The sequence below is a fragment of the Anser cygnoides genome, chromosome 4, assembly GCF_040182565.1.
Source record: "Anser cygnoides isolate HZ-2024a breed goose chromosome 4, Taihu_goose_T2T_genome, whole genome shotgun sequence".
NCBI lineage: Eukaryota > Metazoa > Chordata > Aves > Anseriformes > Anatidae > Anser > Anser cygnoides.
Genome location: NC_089876.1, coordinates 18,261,206 through 18,282,078, shown reverse-complemented (window position 1 = coordinate 18,282,078; position 20,873 = coordinate 18,261,206). Strand labels below are relative to the sequence as shown.

Genomic DNA, 20,873 nt, shown 5'->3' with positions numbered 1-20,873 from the left:
TTCTGATGTGTGTACATGTGTGGCAGGGAAAGTAAGGAGGCCACAAAGCTTGACTGCCTATGTGCTTCTTTGCAAAAGAGGGAGTACACTTTCAGTGGTGTTTCTCTGTGGCCTTCAGCATTTCTGGCATAAGCTGGAGTGCTCAAATGTCTGCCTTTTTCAGACATAACAGAAACACCCTACCGATTCTCTAACAGTGGGTCTCTATTCAAACTGTGAAGCTGTTCTCAGGGCTCTTGTTCTGTCCTAAGAAATCGTGGATTTCAGTTTTTCCCACTGGACTCTTCCTTTTAATATAAAAACTTCTAGAAGTTCAGATGAGGAAAACTTTATTCAGTGACCTAGAAAGAGTAGAAACAAGACGAAATATTTACATTTGTTAGTAAAGTTTGTCCTGTTTTGAAAGGAGAATATGATTACAAATATGCCAGTATTTGCTAACGTAATCCAGTGCTGAGAACATTTCCAGATATGTTTGTTTTAATTTTCTTGTTTGTGTTGGACTGTGCCCATTGTCATATGCATGAACACGTTAGTGGTTGATGTAAGTACTACTTCGACCTTCCCTCAGTTAACTGTCATTTCACATTAAGCATTTTAAATAATTTCTTCTCACTTTCCAATGAGGGAATTGTCATTTTATTAAGACTGTTGTCTTCCAGTGTGGAAAAGATACAATTTCACGAATAACTTAATATTACTGTAAGACACTGAAATAAATCCTCTTACTTTTTCCAAAATGATTTTTGAGTATGCGTGAGCAGGCTACAGAAACATTTTTTTTAAAGTTATGTAGAGGGAGATTACCAAAATAAGAGTTTTATTTAACTGAAGGATGGAATGTTTGTTGGGAGCATCTAATAGCTTTTTGGACAGTGGCATTTTCTGATTTTAGTTCCTGTTGTGATAGTGCAGCAGAGCACGTGCAAAGAGGGACTTGTGTTCTTCTAGGAGCGGAACTGATTTTTGTTATATTTTGAAGTCTTTTTAAAAGTGATCAGTGTGTGTTTCTTGTTTGAATGACACTGAGCAGAGAAGTGGTTTTATGGATATTCAGAAACTTGTTTTCTGCTCAGATATTAGGTCTGTTTTCAGTTTTGGAAGCCACGTTTCTTTTTGTTACTTGCAGCTCTTCCAGGAGAAGACTGGGAGTTTTAGGCTAACAAAATAGTATTTGTTTGCCCCATCCTCGCAGTGCTTCAGAGAGAATTTTTGAAAGATTAGTGGTAAGAGAGAAAATGTTCCTTTAGTCTCTGAAAAGCCAGTGCTTCAAAATTGAATAGTTTGGAATGTTCTGAACTGTTGGAAATGGCATAGAAATTGAAAGAAAGGGAAAAATAGGGCTTCTGGTCTGGGCTGTAGCTTTTGTGTATACCCTATAAAACTGGGAGGGAGAGGTTGACTTTATGTAATGATTAACCTATTTTTATAACTTCATACTTTGTCCTTTCTCCCCATTTCCTTTTTGAAAAGGCATTTCATATAGTACGGGTTTCTGTAAGCTAATGTCTTTCTTACATTAATTTTCAAGCTCAATTCAGAAAGAAACGATTATTCAATAGTAGTGGAGAGCTAAATGTATACTTTCCAGTAGGTACATATATGCATCGTTTGTGCCTGCAGGATGCTTAAGTAATTACTTAAACGATCCTTTGTGTCCTGAGAAAAGGATAAGTTGTAAATAGGGTGTATTTATACATAAGTAATTTTTAGGTACTTGTGCACATGCTTTTAGGTCATTGACAATTGGCTAATGAAATACAATTTTAAATTCTAATGAAATAGAAGGATTTTTTTTTTTCATGGCAAGCCCCAGTTAAATCCAAGTATTCTTTCATTGCTATTTTTGTTATGTTAACCAAGTAACATTAGGGTTCATTGTGAGGCATCAACATTTTTGCTTGTTGATAAGTTGGTATTTGCCAGGTTAAACGCAGATTTGTGTGGGGGAAGGAAAGACTGTTCTGAGCATGAGAAAATCCTTCCTAATGAGAATGATTAACACTAGAAAAAGTTGCATGATAAGACAGTAAAATCTCTGTCCTTTCAGGTTTTCAGGACTTGACTGGATATCACAGTGCAGTAGTTCATCGGGTTCAGTTGTGCTTTGAGACAGGGTTGGACTGTATGATCTCTACAGATCCCTGCAAATCTAAGTTTTCCGATGATCCTAATCCCAGTTAGTCACCTCTGCTGATAAATACATGGGCATCCTCATCTGCAGTGTTCTGTAGATTTAAGGAAAATTAACATTTTTTTATAGCTTCTCAGTGCAAGATTGCTCTTCTGCCTCGCTTGTGGTTTTTGTTGTTTTTCAGCAGTATTTCTAATTGCTAGATGGAAGATGTAGTTACTGTAAAATAAAAGATGTGCCAATGAGATAGAGGTTGAAGCTGTAATGCCACCCGAAATGAAACCCTTCTAGTGGATTTCCGTGTTTTAAAATAAACTTTTATTTGGACAAATTAATATCTGTCACTATATCCTGTTGGTTAAGCTTTCCCAAAGAAAAAATAATTAAAATCAGTGAATAAGATGATTACATTCCATTTGCTAAAAATCAGTCGTTCTGTTGGCAGATATTAAAAGTGGTAAGAATAAAACAAAACCCTTAAAAGCCAAACAACTTTCTAATGAGATCGCCTTCCCCACCCTACCCCGTTGATGAGGATGTGACCAGTCTGTCAGTTTGGCCACAGCTGCCACTTCTCAAAGCTGTCCCAAATCCTGGAGTCCTGGCATCTGCACCACCTGGGCATCAACATCTCTTCCTATTTTAGGAGAGCTGCCAGACATGTCAGTGCTGTGTTAATTTGTGCTCTTTAAATGTCTCTTACGTTTCACAGTTTTCATCTGCTAATGCTTTTTGAGAGCTGAACACATAACTAGTCTTCCAAATGATTGCCTCTGGGAGTGGGAAAAATCCCAAAACGCAGACTCCCCAACTGTTGTTGTTGCAGGTTGAGAAAAAGCTAACGCTTTGGGTATTTGGGATGTTGGTTTTTTGTTTGCTCTAAAATACTTTAATATAGTTGTTGATTAATGCTTTGCTATCTTATTTAAAAAATATGGAGTATCCATTGAACAAGTTCTGCGAAAACATGACAATTGTTGGCATTTCTTTTTTAAAAAAATGTTAATTCTGGTTTAATTATCCCTCTGGAACTTGTTTTAAGACCTATTATGAGGAGGAAAAAAATACTATGTAAAAACCAGACTGGTCACTTTTTATAAACTAATCTGAAACACATTTTGGAAGTAATAAAACTCTTATAATTCTGAAACTACATTGTTGTGGGTTGGTTTGTTTGTTTTTCCACTGAAGTGTGGAATTTAAGTAAGAGATGTATCAGAGAGTACGATTTGAATTAAAGTAATGAAATTAAAGATAATCTAAACTAGTGGATTTCCAAGGCATGCTGCCAAGGTTTTTTCTCCCCGAGTGGGAGTTGTATGATTTCAAATTAAAGCTTTAAATATGAAAAGAGACTATCATTTTTCTTCATTGTCCAAAGACTGATGGTAAATAAGTGATGACTAATATTTCATATTCTCAGATTTGTCACAGTCTCGGGGCTGGATTTGTCAGCGTTCTGAAAGAGGCTTAAAAACATTAGATTTTCAGATTCCTAATACTGCCTCGGATGCTGCTGGCAGTCCCTGCTCCACACAGGGCAAAAAAATAAAGTTGAAATAAGAGAACAGAATATACACGCCATAGTTTGATTTAAAACTAACTGGTGATACTGCAAGGTAAATTTGAAGTATTTCAACTATTTAAAACGTTTATTAGGTATGGCAGTGAGGCCTGATCCATGTGCCCTGGCATTGTCTGTTGTACCATGTCTGACTAATCTGGCTGCAGGAAATGCTATTGTGAAATCTCAGGATGAACTTGTATTTTCATTTATGCGTATCTGTGTGATGGTAGGTGTAATCCTCTTGTACTGTTCTTTTTTTGGCAGAATTATTAATGTTGTAGATTTAGGAGCTGTTTTTTCTACCCCAGCTAACTAAAACATTGTTTTTAATTGGAATTACTAATTTTGTTTTCAAATGTGAAGCTTTCCTGCATTACCAAAGGAGTGAAAACTTTTCCATGTTACAATAAATGCCTGAGACGTTTCAGTAATAATACAGTACAAATATTAGATGAGTACGAAGGTAAAAATATTTTTTAGCAGTGATAAAGTTTGTTCAAAACTCTGTAGATGCTGGCAGACACTACTTGTGATCTTTCAAACTAAGCCATGTCTGCAGGACATCTTAATTCAGGAATTGAAACTATTGTACAAGGACATCACTTGTACAGTTAATAAAGCCATTTAATGATACAGTCACTTTAAATCCCTACAGTCTCCTGTTCTAGAAATTAAAGATTTAAAAATCTGTGCTCTGAGTCTTTTCACCACTTTATGTGGGATTTTCAGCCAAGGCTTTGCTTTTTTTGCTGGTAATGGTGGTGGAAACTTTCAGTTGTCTGATGTATTTTTAGGATCTTGTTTTGCTGCTTTGGTAGATGTTGGGCAATACTGAAGTATTAAAATGCGGGTAGGTTGAAGAAAATGATCCTGAACTAGAATGTATTGTACTGTATAATGAGCAAATGTAATACATCTTGAGCAGCTGTAATTTATTTGGACAGTATGATAGAATGTCTTTGACTGTACCTTTTCATGTGCTAAGAATCGATAGAATATTTAAAGGAATATATATGCTGTTCGTATTCTTCTTTCTAATTAAAATACAGGTTTGCAATTTTTGAAAGATACGTCAAAAATTACAAATGTGTTGTTTGGGGTTTTGGGGTAGTTTGCAAAGTGGCTAAGGCAAGCTAGGTGTATCTTCATGTATTTATGTCCATATTTAATGGGTAGTTTGTGATTAATGTTTTAATTTTTCTGCACAGGGACCTTAAAAACAACCTTATTAGTACTATAGATCCAGGAGCTTTTCTGGGACTTTCATCTCTGAAAAGACTGTAAGTAGCTGGTCAGTTTATGGGGGGAAATAAAAATAAAAAACAAACAAAAAAAGATAGAATAAATTTTAAGTATCTTTTAGAAGATGGGTATATATCACAGTCACAGAATTGTAGGGGTTGGAAGGGATCTCTGAAGATCGAGTGTGTATGTATATATGTGTGTATATATATAGTTTTGCTGTCTAATTGTATATACGCACAGTTACATCTATATGTAAATATAAAACAGTCTGCTTTCAGTCTAAAAGAACTGCTTCAGTCTTCAGACTGAAGAATATCTACTGCCTGTGGCTTGGCAGTCTCACTTGATCTTACTGGCAGTCTCTCTTGTATTTTTCCTCTGTTTTAGTATTTCAGTGACTTGAGACAACAATGGGTGAATGTTCACTCAGAGCTTTGATGCCATCAAGTTGTTTTATTAAATGTTAAACTTCCCGTGATTTTTTTTTTCTATGGGTCATAGTGGAACACAGAGTCCCTTGCTATTAATATTACGCTGAATTTACTATGTTGTTAATGCTGCTTTATTGAAGATTGTGCCAACATTTCCATTAACGCATTTTTCAGGGATTTATACCTTGGCTGTAAAAATTCTGTCTTAGATGAAACTTGAAAAACAGGATATTGGTGTGACAGCTTTTTTTTTTTTAACTCAATTTTCAAAATATCTGGGACAGCTTTTAACTCATGGAAGTCTTAGTGATTCTATTTTTCACAGGCCTTTGGTCAGCATGTGACTTTTGCTCTTAAATTTTCATCGTGTGTATGTATGTTTGTCACTGTTCAGGTAATCTGGCTCAGTTAAAAGGAGATTTTGTTGCTAATTGCACTTTCAAGAACCTCAAAAATAAAGCTGAAGGACCAATTCTGGCACTTGCAAGCTTAATTTTTATTCCTTATTAAGTCTAAGATTTACCTCGTGAATTATGTAATGTTTATGTATTAATATAAATACTGAAATGTTCATATCTGCATACAATAAATAAACTGGTATAGATATCTTTGGCAGGCCAAAAAAAAATCAGTGAAGTAGCACATGAATATACCACACAAATGCAAAAATATGCTTTGTAGTGACATAAACCAAGCCTGTTCTGAGGGGATTTATATTAAGGTTAGGCTTACTTTAACTGTATATAGGCAAACCATTATTGCTTTAGATATGGAGTAAGAAGTCTGTGTGCATGTGCATACATTCATAGAACAATACATTTTGATTTTTGCTGAAAAAGACTAAATGTATATATGGTACGTTCCATTACTCATGAATTTTAGTTGAAATACTTCAGTTTGCAGACTTGTATGTCATTTTGAAATGAAATAGTTTATTCTGATTTTTGCTTTTTTCCTATTGTTAGAGACCTAACTAATAACAGAATAGGCTGCCTGAATGCAGACATATTTAGAGGACTCGTGAATCTTGTTAGACTGTAAGTATAATTTTATTGTGTATTATTTCACTTAAGTATTTTTCTCACGTAAGTTAATGTTCTTTGTTTTAAATGGACTAGTTTGTTTTAAGTGTGTGCATGAAAGACATGCCCTGATTGTGGTCAGCAGCAAGCTTAAAATACAAAGAAAGGAGCAGGGCAGGGGTCAACCAGCGGGTTGCTTACTACTCAGTCCTCTGCCTCCCTTGCAACTGTTTTCTAGTTCTTTTAAAAGTATAGTGGGGAAAAAGAGTAGCAGACTAAAAAATACTTTCTGTACAAATGTATGTTAGGCTTACACGACCTTGCCTTCTTACCATAGCATCAGTATAGTTGTTGTGTTGTCTTTCTCGCATATTTTGTAAATATTCTTTATTTATTTTAATAAAATAACGTTTAAGATTATTGAATGTTACTCTGTTTTAGCTATATGTTTCTTACAGACTTTCACTGACTTTGAGGGGAAAAAAAGGGATGTTCTTGAAGTATTCACTGAAGTTTTGCTATATAAACTTTTACAGCGTATTAGTAACATCAATTCACTGCAAACAATGAAGTTATTTTAAAAATTCTGGAAGCGTATACTGAATATGTATGTGCTAGTTGTTTTTAATAAAGAATATGCTACCAAACCTTGTTCCCAATCTTAAAATTCCTCAGCTAAAAAGTATTGGGGAACAGTTTATCGGGGGATTTTTGCTATGCTATCAAACTTCATATGAATCTTAGTCTTGTGAACTATGGCAGTGTACCATAATAGTTACTTGTAGGTTTTAAAAATAATGCTGTGTTGAAGAGGGATCTTCTTTGTAAGTAAGTTTCACATTAATCTCTTGAGCATGAATTGAAATCATTTTACTTCTATTTCTCAGAAATCTTTCTGGAAATCTGTTTTCTACACTTACACAGGGAACATTTGATCATCTTGGTTCACTAAAGTCTCTGTAAGTATTGCATCTAATTTTAAAATGATCATTTGTGTTCTTAAAAAAAAATATTACGTTCTTAAAACATGCTTCAGTGTTTTCTTGGAATGGCCTTTTGTGTGAAACAAAAATAGCCAAATCAAAACTTCCACAGTATTCCAGATTTTGAATGAGATTTTTACATTAATGTGAGTGCTCTCGCTTGCTAGTACTTCAGTTTCTTTTTTACTTTTAAACATCATAATAGCATTTTTTAAAGACTGAATAAGTGCATAGGAAATGTGCCTACAAACATACAATACAATGTAAGCACACAGTACTCTGTGTGTTTATAGAAAAACCTTCAAAAATGTTCAATGTGTTACAAAGCTCTGAGAGAACAAAGCTATAGCAGCTTCTGGACTTCTGAAGTTTTACTCTGTATGTATGATTCATACATAAATACTTCATATTAAATAGGGTCATACACCTTTTACTAAAAAAGGATTAAATGGGTTTAAATAAAATCTTAGTCTTATCTTGAAGAATGGTATATTTTTGTTAGACATAACAGTGGTTACATCTCAACATCATTACTTTAATTTCATGAGTTGTAATTGTGTGTGGAGCACAGTTAATAAAAAAAAAAAAAGTATCAGTGTTTATGACTAGCTTGTATTTTTCCCTGGTAATCATGATGGTTGGCTCTCTGTGCTAGGACGTTCATAAAGGTAAATGTTTCCTTCCCTCTTCCAGCTCCTTTTAATTGTTAAAAAGTTGTTATTCCTAGAATTTGTATATGAAAAGGCTGCTGTCCAAGATCATCACAGGTCTGACAAGAGAATCTGAAAATAACTGTTGCTATTTAAAATGTATGTCTGGAGGAATGCCTGCGAACAAAGACCAAACGGAGTTTGACAAGAATGTTGGTTTAGTGTTTGAAGTGTTCAGCCTGTGATGTGCTATCCTCAAGACATTTGCAAAAATAGAAATAAATTGTTTTTAACAGAGGTAAAAAACAGCATAGGCATAATGATTCATTTTGATCCGTTTTAACTGTTTCCAAACAGACTCAATTTTTCTGTAGCTGACTACGACAGACACCTATTGGGAATTTGGTATATTGTTTTAGTAGAAAGTATTAAGATATACAGAGATTTTATGAATCAATGGAAAGCCTTATGTGATTTGCATATAAAGCAGAATAAAACTATTGTTAAAATTGTGTGAGTGGTGGCTCTCGTAAGAGAAATAAAAGAGGATGCTTTTTATATTTCTGTTGATTTTAATGTTAAAGCATTTGATTGCTAAATAAACCTTCTGTCAGTGAAGTGTGCTCTTAAGTCATGGTGATGCATATTCAGGCACATTATTTAAAAATTACTAGAAATTATTTCATACACAAATATTAGATGTTATCCGTATTTACGGCGAGGATTACTTTCCTCAAGGAGTGTTTGGTTTTGACGTGACACCAGAGCTTGCAGAGTTATTGGAGTATCTTCCAATACGTGGTAGGAGGCCATGCAGCTGTGTTGTGGCATTTGGTCATCTGTCAACAGCATGTCTGCGGCTGCAAGAGACATCTACAGCTGTTCTGTAAAGCTTTCAGACCTCTGAGTGTCTCATTTCGTCATTGTGAATACTCGTTTTGCATTGCAGAGAATTTCAGACTGATTATCTTCTTTGTGATTGCAACATACTCTGGATGCATCAGTGGCTAAAAGAAAGAAATATAACTGTACGTGAAACTAAATGTGCCTATCCCAAATCACTTCAGTCACAGACGGTGACGGGTGTTAAGCAGGAGCTTCTGACCTGTGGTAAGCACTTCTGACAACTGACACTTTATTTTCTAATGCATTTGCTACTGTGTTAATATTAGTGGACAGACTTTTTTTACTTTTTATTTCCATGAAATTCAGAACTTGTATGAAATTTGGTAATAGTGATGCGTTTTTAAAGACTTGGTTTTATTCCTTGTCCAGCGTTGTTTGTTTTTTGGAAATAAGTTTTTGATTACTGATATTAGTCTGTAGAAATTAAGGATGAGTGGCAATGCCTGGAGATAAACTCCTTTTCCTTTTAATACTTGTTTTAAGTGATTTTTATCTAAACTTCACGAGAGGAATCAGAAACTGATATTATTTCTTTTCCCCGGTATCTGCCTTCTCAGATACACAAATTATTCCAAGCCAAAGTCTGAAGTTGAAAGGTCTTCATCTTATCATTGATTTTATTTTGTGGTATTTTATATATATATATATATGTGTGTGTGTGTGTATATATATAATTCTACTGTTGTTTAGTCTCCAATGCAAATAAATTAGGGTTGGGAGAGTCAGTGTAATAATTTCCAGGTTGGTTCTGTGATTAAGATACATACAAGAAAAACTTGTGAGAAAGTAGCTTTATCTAAGAAGGTGGGGGAATACCACTACACTGGGTTGTTCTTAAAGTAGTAAAGTTTTCTCTTATTAGAGACGGACTAGAATGCACACTGAACTACTGAGATTATTTTTCGGCAGGTTCAGTCTCTTATTTTTTGGCTTGGTAGTGTTTTGTGCCTAACAGTAGATCTGCCTCAACTAACCTTTCAGGGCATGTCCTATGGCTTTAGGAAAGGAGGAAAAAGGCATTGTATTATCTGTAAATTGCAGTATGCTTGCCAATGGTGTTCCAGAATAACTGAGATGTTTATAGAGGTGGCTTACTTTTTTTTTTTGTCAGACTTCTGCTAGAGAAGCACATGGCTAGTTTAGTTGCTGAGATGGAGCTCAGCCAGGCATAAGCACCAGTTGTGCTCTGCCAGTGGAAGAGGATATCCTGAGAAGAGGACAAACAGATGAGGAATATGAACTTAATAAGCTTAATATTATATATATGGTTTTCAAATATTCATGTTGAGAAATTATAAAGAAATAAAATGCATAGGGATATTTTTCTTTCAGATTTATATTCATTCTTGTGAATGTAGGCTAGCAAATGACTTAGGGAATGTACTACATTAAAAGAATATACATTTAGAAAAAGGATATAGTTTGAATTTCTGATGCATCAAATGTAGCTTTTTGCATATAAATTCTGCAAACTGTAGTTTACAATGTGATTGAATCAATAATTGATACACAATTTTTTCTTGTCTTCTGAAGAATGCTTATAAAACATATTTCTGGCCATTAATTGTGCTTTTATTTCTTGAATTCTAGAGCCTCCTCTTGAATTACCATCTTTCTATATGACTCCATCTCACCGCCAGGTTGTTTTTGAAGGAGATAGTCTACCCTTCCAATGTATGGCTTCGTATATTGATCAAGACATGCAAGTCTTGTGGTACCAAGATGGAAAGATAGTAGAAACTGATGAGTCCCAGGGTATTTTTGTTGAAAAAAATATGATTCATAACTGCTCACTGATCGCAAGGTAAATCCCTGCAAACTGTGTTCCCCCACCTCCCTTCTACCCCTCAGCCCCCCAGCACTTTCTTGATGTGACTTGGTGACTATTTCAATGACCAGTAAGGCTTTCTCATATCCTTACAGAATGAGTGTATGTAGAGAGAAACTTCCTAGCAGGGACATAATAACAGTTAAATCAGTTAATTTAAGATATGGATGTATGATGTTACTAACTATTTAGGAGGGAGCTCTAGAGATTGCATAGCTCTCACACACGCAGACACACACACACAGATTTCACATAAAACAGCTTTGTGGTACAATACACTTGTCTTAGGATAGTAAAATTACAAGAACAGGGTTTTCAAGTGAACTCATGAATTGTTCCCTCTTCCTTTTGACTACACCACAACTGGTAATATGGAAGTTCTCCATCAGAGATCTGTATCATTTAAAAAAAAAAAAGACAAATTGTTAATTACAGTACACTTATTCATAGGTAGCTGTGATCTTACAAGATCACTCACAGTTTTATGTAACTGGTTGTTTCTTCCATTGTCTTTCCGTACTTTATTCATCTTTTGGTAAAAACTGATGTGAATCTTGTTGCAAGACTGTTGGGATTTTTTGTTTGTTTATTTTGTCTTCCCAGTGCACTGACAATCTCAAACATTCAGGCTGGCTCCACAGGAAACTGGGGTTGCCACGTACAAACCAGGCGTGGGAATAATACAAGGACAGTAGACATTGTGGTATTAGAAAGCTCTGCGCAATACTGCCCTCCAGAGAGGGTTGTGAACAATAAAGGAGATTTCAGGTTGGTAACATCAATTTTTTTCAGAAAAAGTCCATTTACTTCTGTTTTAAACTCAAGCCTTATTGCTTTAAAGGCACCTAAATTAAATGGACGTTCATTTGTAAGTGATATATAATGGATTTTTAGCTGTTCTTGATTAGTGTGTGTTGAAAGAAGTGCACACAACTGAAATACTAAACTTTGAGCTTGTAAACTCAGGTCTTTGGAACAGTTGAAAATTAAAGTATGATATCCAGATATACGTAATTTAAATTATTAGAATAGATTAAAACGTTAAAAATGAGCTGTAAGTTAAGAGTTAGAATGCATACTGGTGGATTGGGTTTTCCACCAGGTTGTCATTCTGTTTTAAAAGCTTTACCTGCTTTCATACAACAAAATAACTATGTAAGAAACATATAGTCTTGTTTTTTTCTGAGTATTCAAGTGAATAATATGAATGTTGCTTTCTTTTTATGACTGTTGGGATTGTAGTGCTAGTTCTGATATTCCATTGTGTTGGATATTGCAGAGTATTTTGTCTTTTGTTCTTACCTCTTCACCTGTTTTCCCTTTTCTGATCTTTCTGCTGCTGGTCACTCTAACAACACGTTACTCCTGGAGGTGCCAGCTGTAACAGATAGCTTCTGTATAGATTCTCTGTATGTAAGGTAATTCCCTTTATAATACTCTGTGTTGTACCTCCCTACAGTAGCTCCTGCTGAGAATTAGTGTATGTCATAGCATATATCTTCACTACAGTTTGTAGGGTTTCTTAACATTGTAATAACCGATTTTCATTTATGTTCCTTTATGCTGCTTGGCTATGTTGATCTGTTTACATTTATAAGCTTTCTTCCTTTCCCTGTGTACATTAGGGTTCTTTAAAGTCATCTTTATGTAGAAATAATCTAAGACCATTAACATTTTAAGAAATTAAAAGCAAGTTAAAGCATGATGCTAGGACATAGTTTGTGGGGGGAGAGAAGACAAGCTTTTCAAGTACAAGAGGCCTCCAGTTTTAGCAAAAATTCAGGTAAAGTCCCGGCTGAGAACATTTGTGTTGAGTTCAAATTCTTGTTCATCAGCTGGACATTTTTGAGGAGACAGGTAGTGGCCATCTGGGTACTAGGGAACTGTTAGTAGGGGAAGAAACATTAAGATCAACTTGCTGCACAGAGACGATTTGGAATTACTGAAGAGTTTCACTTTCACGTTGTAATGAATTATTTATGTAGGAAACAATGTGAATATCTTCCTTTTACACTGTGGTGGTTCCTAATGCAGGGATGAGCACTACATTAGCAAATGAGAACTTCCTGCTTAAGATAAAAGGTGAAGAAAGTCAAACAGATGCATGCTGTATTCATCAAAGAACATACACATCTATTTAAATCACTTATGCTTTTTTTTATGATACAAGTGTGAATTGTTCTTCTTTGATTTGCCATTAGAGGTGAAAACAGATGGTAAAGGCTTATTTCAAAGTGTTTTCCATTAAATTAACCTGTGCTGTTCAGTGACTGTTCAGTGTAATAGGATTTACCCCCTCTGGAATTCAGTGAAAAGAAATAAGATATCAGGAAATGTTCAGCTTATCAAAAGCTTCACTGTGTCTGAGTTCACTATAACAGTCTTCCATTTGTAGTTTAGGTAGAGTAATAATAAAGAGTAATTTTTCACCTTTGAGACCATATGGAAATATGGCTTTGACTAGTGAGAAAATGGTTCTGAGCAGATGGCTGTAAATGATCCTAGGTGAATTTGATTTTATAGTTTTTTAGTTGGAACTGGCTAGTCATTTTAGCTGAGGAACTGCTTCAGAATTGGCAGCTAGATTTTTATCCCTTCAAAGATGGGAGAGCAAAGTGTAGCGATGGAGAATGTTTGTCTTTAGTTGGTGCAGTAATGATGGTTTAGCACGAGTTCATAAGGATTAGGTAAAAGCTGTCTTCATCATGGGAATGTCTTTTGTTGTGTTTTTTAATATAAGTATTCTTTTAAGTCTTAGCAGACATCCCAGAATACATTACAATCCATGAATGAATGGAAAATATAATTTGTATGTTAAAATATAACCTATTGCTTCTGATTCAGTAAATCCTTCAAGTGTTGTTTGGTATAATTTTCTGCTGGTAGTTGATAGAATTCTGTCATAAATATAAGAATTATCTTTTTGAAAACTGTTATAAGGTTAAATTAATCTTAAAAATATAATTATGTTGAATTTAGAAAATTACTAAGATGTGATAATAAAAAAAGACTACCTGTGAGCTAATGAAATTACAGTATCAAAACCTATTGTTACTAAAAGATATTGTTCAAAGAAATAAATGTTCTCAAAACAGCTTTAATAAGCATGAAAGAAAGGATGCTTCTATAACCTCATGGTCTGCCTTTTTCTTCGTGAAATGTAATTACAGTACTTAAATATAAATGAATCCTATTTCCCCCCCACAGCTGTATACTCTCATGTATGTATGATAAATTTTGAGCACCTAATTATAAACAGTGATGAAGTAAGAGTTAATACAGTTCAAATGTGCACTTCTGCTAGCGTTGGTTAAAGTGTGAAAGACATTCAAGTTTAGGCTCACAAGAAATGAAGAATGCAGCCAAACTTACGCAGCCTTTGTTCCATGATGAGAATTTCATATCGCTGTTCACCTTTTGAACCCTGCTTCAGGGAAGAGCAGAGTACCTCATCTCATGCACGTATTGGGGAGGGAAACAGTTTATGGCTGAGAACAGTTAAGATTAACGTTCACTAAGGAAAAACAGGGAACTAAGGAAGCGTAGCTACAGCTGGAGTCAGTTCCCCTATCTGATTCACTGCTGGGCTACAGAGAAATTTACACTTGCACGTGGAGTACTGGGAATGGGGGAGGGAAGAGGGCAAAGGACTTCAGTTCCCCTTAAGGTGCTTTTAGTGACTGTGCTTATTTCTGTTGGTTTTGCATATGTGAAGTTACGGCAGGAAGCTTTGTAGTTTAAACTGGACATAAACAGCAGGCCATTTAAGTGGAAAGCTTTCTGAATCATTAGATAAATAATGTATGAGCTTTATTAGCAAATTGTTTCTGTAAATGATTAAATTTGCTGGAAAAGTAGCACTGGCTATATGACTGTCTGATGTTGCCAGTCTTTTGAGAAGATTGTGGTAAAAGACGATAAAATGCTCTGTAGGGAGATGAATGAAAAGTAAATGCAGTAGGAATAAAGGGACGGTGACAAAAAGGAAAGAGATGCATTTAAAAAAAAAGGGAAGTCTAGAGATGTGCAAAGAGAAGAGAGACAAATCATCTTGTGATCATCTAATAATCTTTGTTGAATTAAGGAAGTAGTGTTACACTGAAACTCAATTCTTTCCATTTAACAGCTGCAGAAGTTCCAGAAGCTATATATAGCTTAGCGATGATACTTGCTTAGAAATGTAGTAATTAAATGTAATAATTAAAACTGTTGCTGGAAAAAAAATGCTTCTTAGTTGAATCCTGCTGTTTCACTTTTTTCTTTTTTTCCTGATGTTCTGAGTGTAGTGAGCAAAGGAATTGAACATGCCATTTTCCAATTAAAATAGTTTCCTGATCTTCTTGGAGGTCATGTCATACAACATCTGGTAGGACCACGGAGTTTAAGTTAGTATAACACCACGCGGCACTCAGTCTGTAATGCAGCATATTCAGTCAAAACTGAGGCAGCCACGCTTCAACTTAAAAGCCTTTGGAAAAATACATCTTTTAAAAAATTGCGTGTAAAGAGATGTAGATATACCTTTAAAAGTGCTGTCATTGATGTAGAAACCTAATTTAAAAAAAGAAAAAAAGATCATTTTTGTTAAGGAAATGGCATTTTGGAATTTCACTGTCAGTGTTTCTGGAAACCTGAATCTTTGCGTTCTGGAAACTGCGTTTTGGATGTGTTCCCCAAAGTGTTCATGGGCCTGCATGTCATCCAGTATCTGTGTTAGCTGATTTTTCAGTTGTCCTTTATCTGCTTGTTTTCTTTTTACTTCATCCTCTGAAGGCTTTTTGTATCTATAAGAAGTAGGAAGTAGCTCAACTTTTTACTTGTTTTCCCCAAATCTACTCAGATTGGACTATGTTTTGATTTGCCCATGCAGGAATTTCAGTGACTTAGAAATGTTTATCATGTTCTGGTTAGTATATATTGTACTCCCTTCCTTGCTTCCCAGCAGATCCGTAACTTGCTCTGTCCACGACCAGTTGTCCAGACATGATCCAGCACCATTACTTCTGTTAGCTTACAAGGATACACATAATGTTGTTCTAAGTTTGCAACTGGGATTGCAGCACTTCGCAAAGGCTGCTGTGATTTTTGTAAGGAAGATTTTGTCCTTTCTCCTGGCTTTTCCTCTCTACAGGAGATAAGATGATAAATAATTACAGAATCTATACCTACTCTTTGAAATTGTTTACATTGTATAAAACACCTGTATATAATTGCTGGCATTTTCAATCCCTGCTTATTTTTTTTGTCTTTTTAACATCCTCTGTTGCCCCTAATTCTGGCATAAGTTTTTGTTCCTGATATAGGTTGAATAGTGACACTTACGTTAGTTTCTTGAAGTGGCCCTTGAGGCTCTGAATGCGTATGTACTAGGCTGAATGAAGCTGTACTACAAGACCCAAATAATCACCTTTCTTCTCATCTAGTACTCAGATATTATGGTGATGGTCATATGAAGTCTCCATATCTTAACTCAATTATGTCACTGCAGTATGGCGAATTGACTTGTAATGCCAAGCTGTTAGAAATGCACAAAAATTTAAGCCTTTGTTTTCTCTTTTGGTTTATTGTAATTATATTGTCTAATCTTTTTCCATTAGATTCCTTATTGACTTTTGAATTTTTGTGGTGATGTCATGACTCATGCATTTTAAGGATTCTGTCATTTTAAGCTATCATTTTGTGAGTTGCTTGTTTTGACCAAACCAACGTAATCTCTGCCAAAATGCCTGCAATGCTTTTTCTTCCACTGCTGAAGGTGCTTGATGTGGTCTCTTGGAGTTGACTAGAAATTCACAGGAGTTTGAGATAGAGAGGACTTTCAGGATACTGGAGATGGTTAATGCCTTGCATCATGTAAGACAATTTGATCATAAACCATTCCCTGGAATTGTTGTTTATCAGAGAGGACTGCGATAAATCCCCATCATCTTTGGTATGAGAAGTTAATTGACAAATAAGGAAGGAAAATGGAGCCGACTAGAATTCAACTTCTGTGTTTTGGTAATATTACTTACATTTTACTTCCCTGAAGTGGAATATTCTTCAAGGTATTTACTCCAGTCTCCTTCAAATGCAGAAATGTGTATTTTTTACAAAGTTAGGTATGTTGTGCAAATCCATTAATTTAGGTAATAGCAGTGATTAATTGGCCATTTACTGAAATACAGTCCAGATATATTTAAAAAAATGTTTTTTTGAGTTTTGTATACAACTGCTGTGTGTAAAGATACTAGAAATTCTTAAGACTGAGAAAAAGTGTGTTGGTTCTTCAGGCTGTTCAAAGAGCTTGCTTTGGCTTGACTTGATTATGGTACAGAAAGCCTGGGGTGATGGAATGAAGCTTTCTTTTGCTGTTGGTTTTAGTTGCACCTTATATGTTAGCTTGTAAGATTTGAGATATTTGGCTTTTTGTATCGTAGGTATATGTGGTTTTGCTTTCAATTTTAAGCATTAGTGTTCTGAATGTAAGCAATATTTTATTCATGTCTTAATAGGGAGAGGGCAGGAAGCATGGCAGACTGGCTGGCATTTCTTGTCCTTGCCTTTCTCAGTGTTGCAGCTTAATTCAATTGTGGTTTCTTTATCTTCTTATATCTCCTTTGAAACAGTTCTTAGGTTTTGAATGATCAGTGCACTAGACGTGTATTGCAATTTAACTTTGTGTTTATTCTTACTTGTTTTTATCTGTGTATATGCACCTATAGATATACAGTAAAATTACAGAAGAGAAAATGGAGAATATTCGGGTTTCCTTAATCTGCTTAGTTCTCTGTTCCTTTAGTTAAAGGAATCCTTTCCTACTTAACATTATGAACATTTCCCTCTCACGTTAATTTCTATTTGGTATATGTTTGGTTGCAAAATCAGTCAGTGGTTATACTACTACCATTGCTTCAGAATTAGTTTGAAAGTTGTTTTTTTGCAGTTTAGTGTTGATACGAATGAAGTCATTTGGGAAGTTACTGATGCATGTGAACAGGACAAGCAGAAAGTTTGCAGGGCTTGCTACTGTGTTTTTAACAACTATTTAGATAGCTTTAATACAAATTTTTTCATGAAGTAGGCTTGTTTTCTTTTATAAGAAAATCTGTAAACTGTTCTTAGTAATTGTATGAGCACCTTTTTCACTCCACCTGCAACCTCATGAAAGAATGAAGAAAAGCATGCTAGCATTAGTACTCACATTTTGTTAATAGTGCTCAAATATGAACAGCTTGAAAGGACTGAAGGTGAGCCAAGGTGGCCCTTTAAATAGTTTAGAGATGCTTAGTTTTGAGTGTCTCTTTATTTCATGTTGTGCTTAATCCTTTTATTTACTTGTCATGTAAATTTGTCTTTTTTTTGTTTTTGCTTCTGACTCCCCAGGTGGCCTAGAACATTGGCAGGCATCACAGCCTACCTGCTGTGTACACGTTATTCTGCTGGCAGTGGGATATATCCTGGCAACTCACAAGATGAGAGAAGAGCTTGGCGCAGATGTGACAGGGGAGGATACTGGGCAGAGGAGGACTATTCTAGGTGCCAATATGCAAACGATGTGACTCGAGTTCTTTATATGTTCAATCAGGTAATTTGTGCCAATCTATGAAATCAAATTCTTTAATGAAAATAAAAACTCAGCCTATTTTTCCATTTCTTTTACGTTGGTAAAACTGGTGGTCTTGTTGAGTTATGAAAAATGAATGACTCTGAGTATGCAAGAACTCAAAGGTTAAGAGTTTGATCTATTTTGGGTGCCCCAAGTTGGAGAGTATGAGGAAATTCTATTCTTTAGTGTGCTTGTGTAAAGCGTGGAGAGGATGAATGGTACATGTCTTGAATATATTTGTCAGCTGGATGTCCTATCCTGCCTGTGTTCTATGAGGAAACAAGGCTGGTTCAATTTGTAACAGAACAGCTATTTTCATTATAATAATCATAGAGTGGGCAAATTCTGCTCAGCCTCTGTTGCAGTAAGCCTGTAATAGTTTTTGTGGTTAATAAGAGTTTACTAGTAAAAGTAGCAGTTATTGCCTAGGCCTCTATAATCTGATTGTATTTACTAAGAAAAAAATAGTGTAGCTTTGAAACAATATTTTTCTGCTCCAAACTACTTTTGAGGCTTATCTCTAGCTAATGCATGCTTTTGGTACATCACTGCAAAACAGTATATGTAAACCCTGTGTGTATAGGCACTGTATTGATGTTCTCTAGTACATAGTGTCAGATCACTAGCACCTGTGCAACAGAGGGAAATAGGGAGGTCTGAGAAAGTTAGTTATTTATAATACAACTATACCTCTTGAGTTGATGATGTTGGTAGCACAAGCCATGGTGCTTGTCTGACCTCAGGGAGGGATTACCACATGTTGCATCAATTCATAGCGTTTTCTTGTGTGAGCTCACATTCCTTTAGAGAAAACTTCCGTCTGTGCATCAGAAGCACTGCACCCTCTATATGGGAGTTGAGATCTAGACCAGTATGTGCTCTCTGGATGTCTTTGATTTACACGTTTGGTGAGTGCTTCGTGTCCAGAGGCTTGGACTAAATCTAGCCTGAGGGTAAAAGCATTGAACTGCATGTTGTGTAGATTGGTAGCTGCTGACTTGCTCCCTCTCTCCTTCTGTATACTTAACAGCACCAACTTGCTAGCATTTACCTTTCTGCTCTGGTTCCCTGGGGATCAGTGAACACTGGTGTAAGACGAGTGGGAGGGAGAGAAAGGGAGAAGACTGTCTGTTGTGGCCCAGGTTGAACTTGGGCTGACATAACTGTGTGTGTAGTGCTGCTTTGTATTCCTAGCATGGGAGGTGCATGCTGTGGCTCAGTCACAAGAAATGTGGCTGAGGGTTGAAGGGGGGGAGCGCTCAATAAGTGGTTAATAGGTGAGAGGTGATGCCAGGGATCCCATTATTGTCCCCTAATGGGACACAGTAAGGTCAAGTATTTGCTTATTAAGACCTTTGATGTAGCTGGGTTGTTTTTTCCCCACCTGGGAATTCATGTTTTCCAGCAGGGCCTGTAACAGCCCGGCACTGCTGACTACATGCTGCAGCATCAATTTATGGTTGCAATTGCTCAGGAGCCTGGATGATTTCAACCTGTTGTAGCTGTTTTGTTAGCCAATGTTTTTCAGGTTGTGAAAGAACGTTGCCAATTTTGTGTTAAGAAATTTAAAATGCGATTGATCCTTCTTAAAAATACAGGAACAGGTAGTACACTGAAATAAAGCTTTCCATTTTTTTTTTCTTTAAAGAGAAGAGTGGCATGTTTTCATTTTGAGGGTTGTTTTTTACTCATTAGAGCCTTCCTCTCTTTATGTGTAGTAGGTCTGGAAGTCTTTCTAGCAGTATTCTGCACAGAAGTTTATTGTCTCTTTGAGACTAACATTAAATGTAATAATGATATAAGCATCATTAGAGTCTTTGTACACAAAGTAGTTGATGAGCTGTTTCGAACATTAGAACTCTGTCAAGTAATTTAAATCGAATAGAGGCGTATGTTTTAAATGGCAGGAAACCTCTGTAGCATAATAAACATGTATTTTTATATAAATTTATATATAAAGGTATAGTTCTTGGTGAAAAGAAATTTAATATCTAAAGTTCAAAGAAACTTCACAGAATATCTGAATTTGCAAGTTCACATTGTTCAGTGTCTGTTATGACTTGGAACACTGAGTGATTTAAATTGTAAATGGTGTTTTGGAAAAAATAATCTTCCATTAATTGCATTCAATTCTATGTTTATGAGCTAAGACCTGCAGGGAGTAACATATAGCCATGTTTACATGGCAGATTGCAAATTCAGTAGGGCAGACTGTATGTCCAGACTCCAAATAATGCAAAGAAGAGGGGTCTCTACTTTGGATCATCGTGTATAGACAGCATCTGAACACGAGTGGATGATATTAGCACAGCGCTCCACTGTCCCGTGTGAAATTTGTCATTTTGGGGCCCTGCTACCTCAGGCATGTTGGAGTTGTGTACTATTTAGTGGTAAATATTTTTTTTAGCCTGTACTCGCTTCAGGAATGAAGCGATCAGATTTGTTATAGAGAGGATCTGCCTTGGGTTTGTTGTTTATGTGTGTTCTGTTCCAAACACTTCCAGTAATTACAGAATCAA

At 35.6% G+C, this 20,873-nt stretch overlaps 1 protein-coding gene and 1 long non-coding RNA gene across 2 annotated transcripts in view; one reads left to right on the top strand and one right to left on the bottom strand.

The window, feature by feature from the left end:
• The window catches only part of ADGRA3 (adhesion G protein-coupled receptor A3), a 54,075-nt gene that overhangs the window by 17,561 nt on the left and 15,641 nt on the right, over window positions 1-20,873 (top strand). The window contains exons 3-9 of the mRNA XM_066995716.1: window positions 4,910-4,981; window positions 6,343-6,414; window positions 7,287-7,358; window positions 8,982-9,142; window positions 10,529-10,742; window positions 11,370-11,534; window positions 18,132-18,333. Of these exons, the coding sequence (XP_066851817.1) occupies window positions 4,910-4,981; window positions 6,343-6,414; window positions 7,287-7,358; window positions 8,982-9,142; window positions 10,529-10,742; window positions 11,370-11,534; window positions 18,132-18,333 (958 nt within the window). The remainder of the gene's footprint in view (window positions 1-4,909; window positions 4,982-6,342; window positions 6,415-7,286; window positions 7,359-8,981; window positions 9,143-10,528; window positions 10,743-11,369; window positions 11,535-18,131; window positions 18,334-20,873) is intronic.
• On the bottom strand, window positions 11,038-14,305 carry LOC125182669 (uncharacterized). The gene is made up of 3 exons (XR_007162906.2): window positions 14,139-14,305; window positions 12,069-12,144; window positions 11,038-11,159 (listed from the first exon to the last, which is right to left on the bottom strand). It is a non-coding gene; the product is annotated as an uncharacterized lncRNA (long non-coding RNA).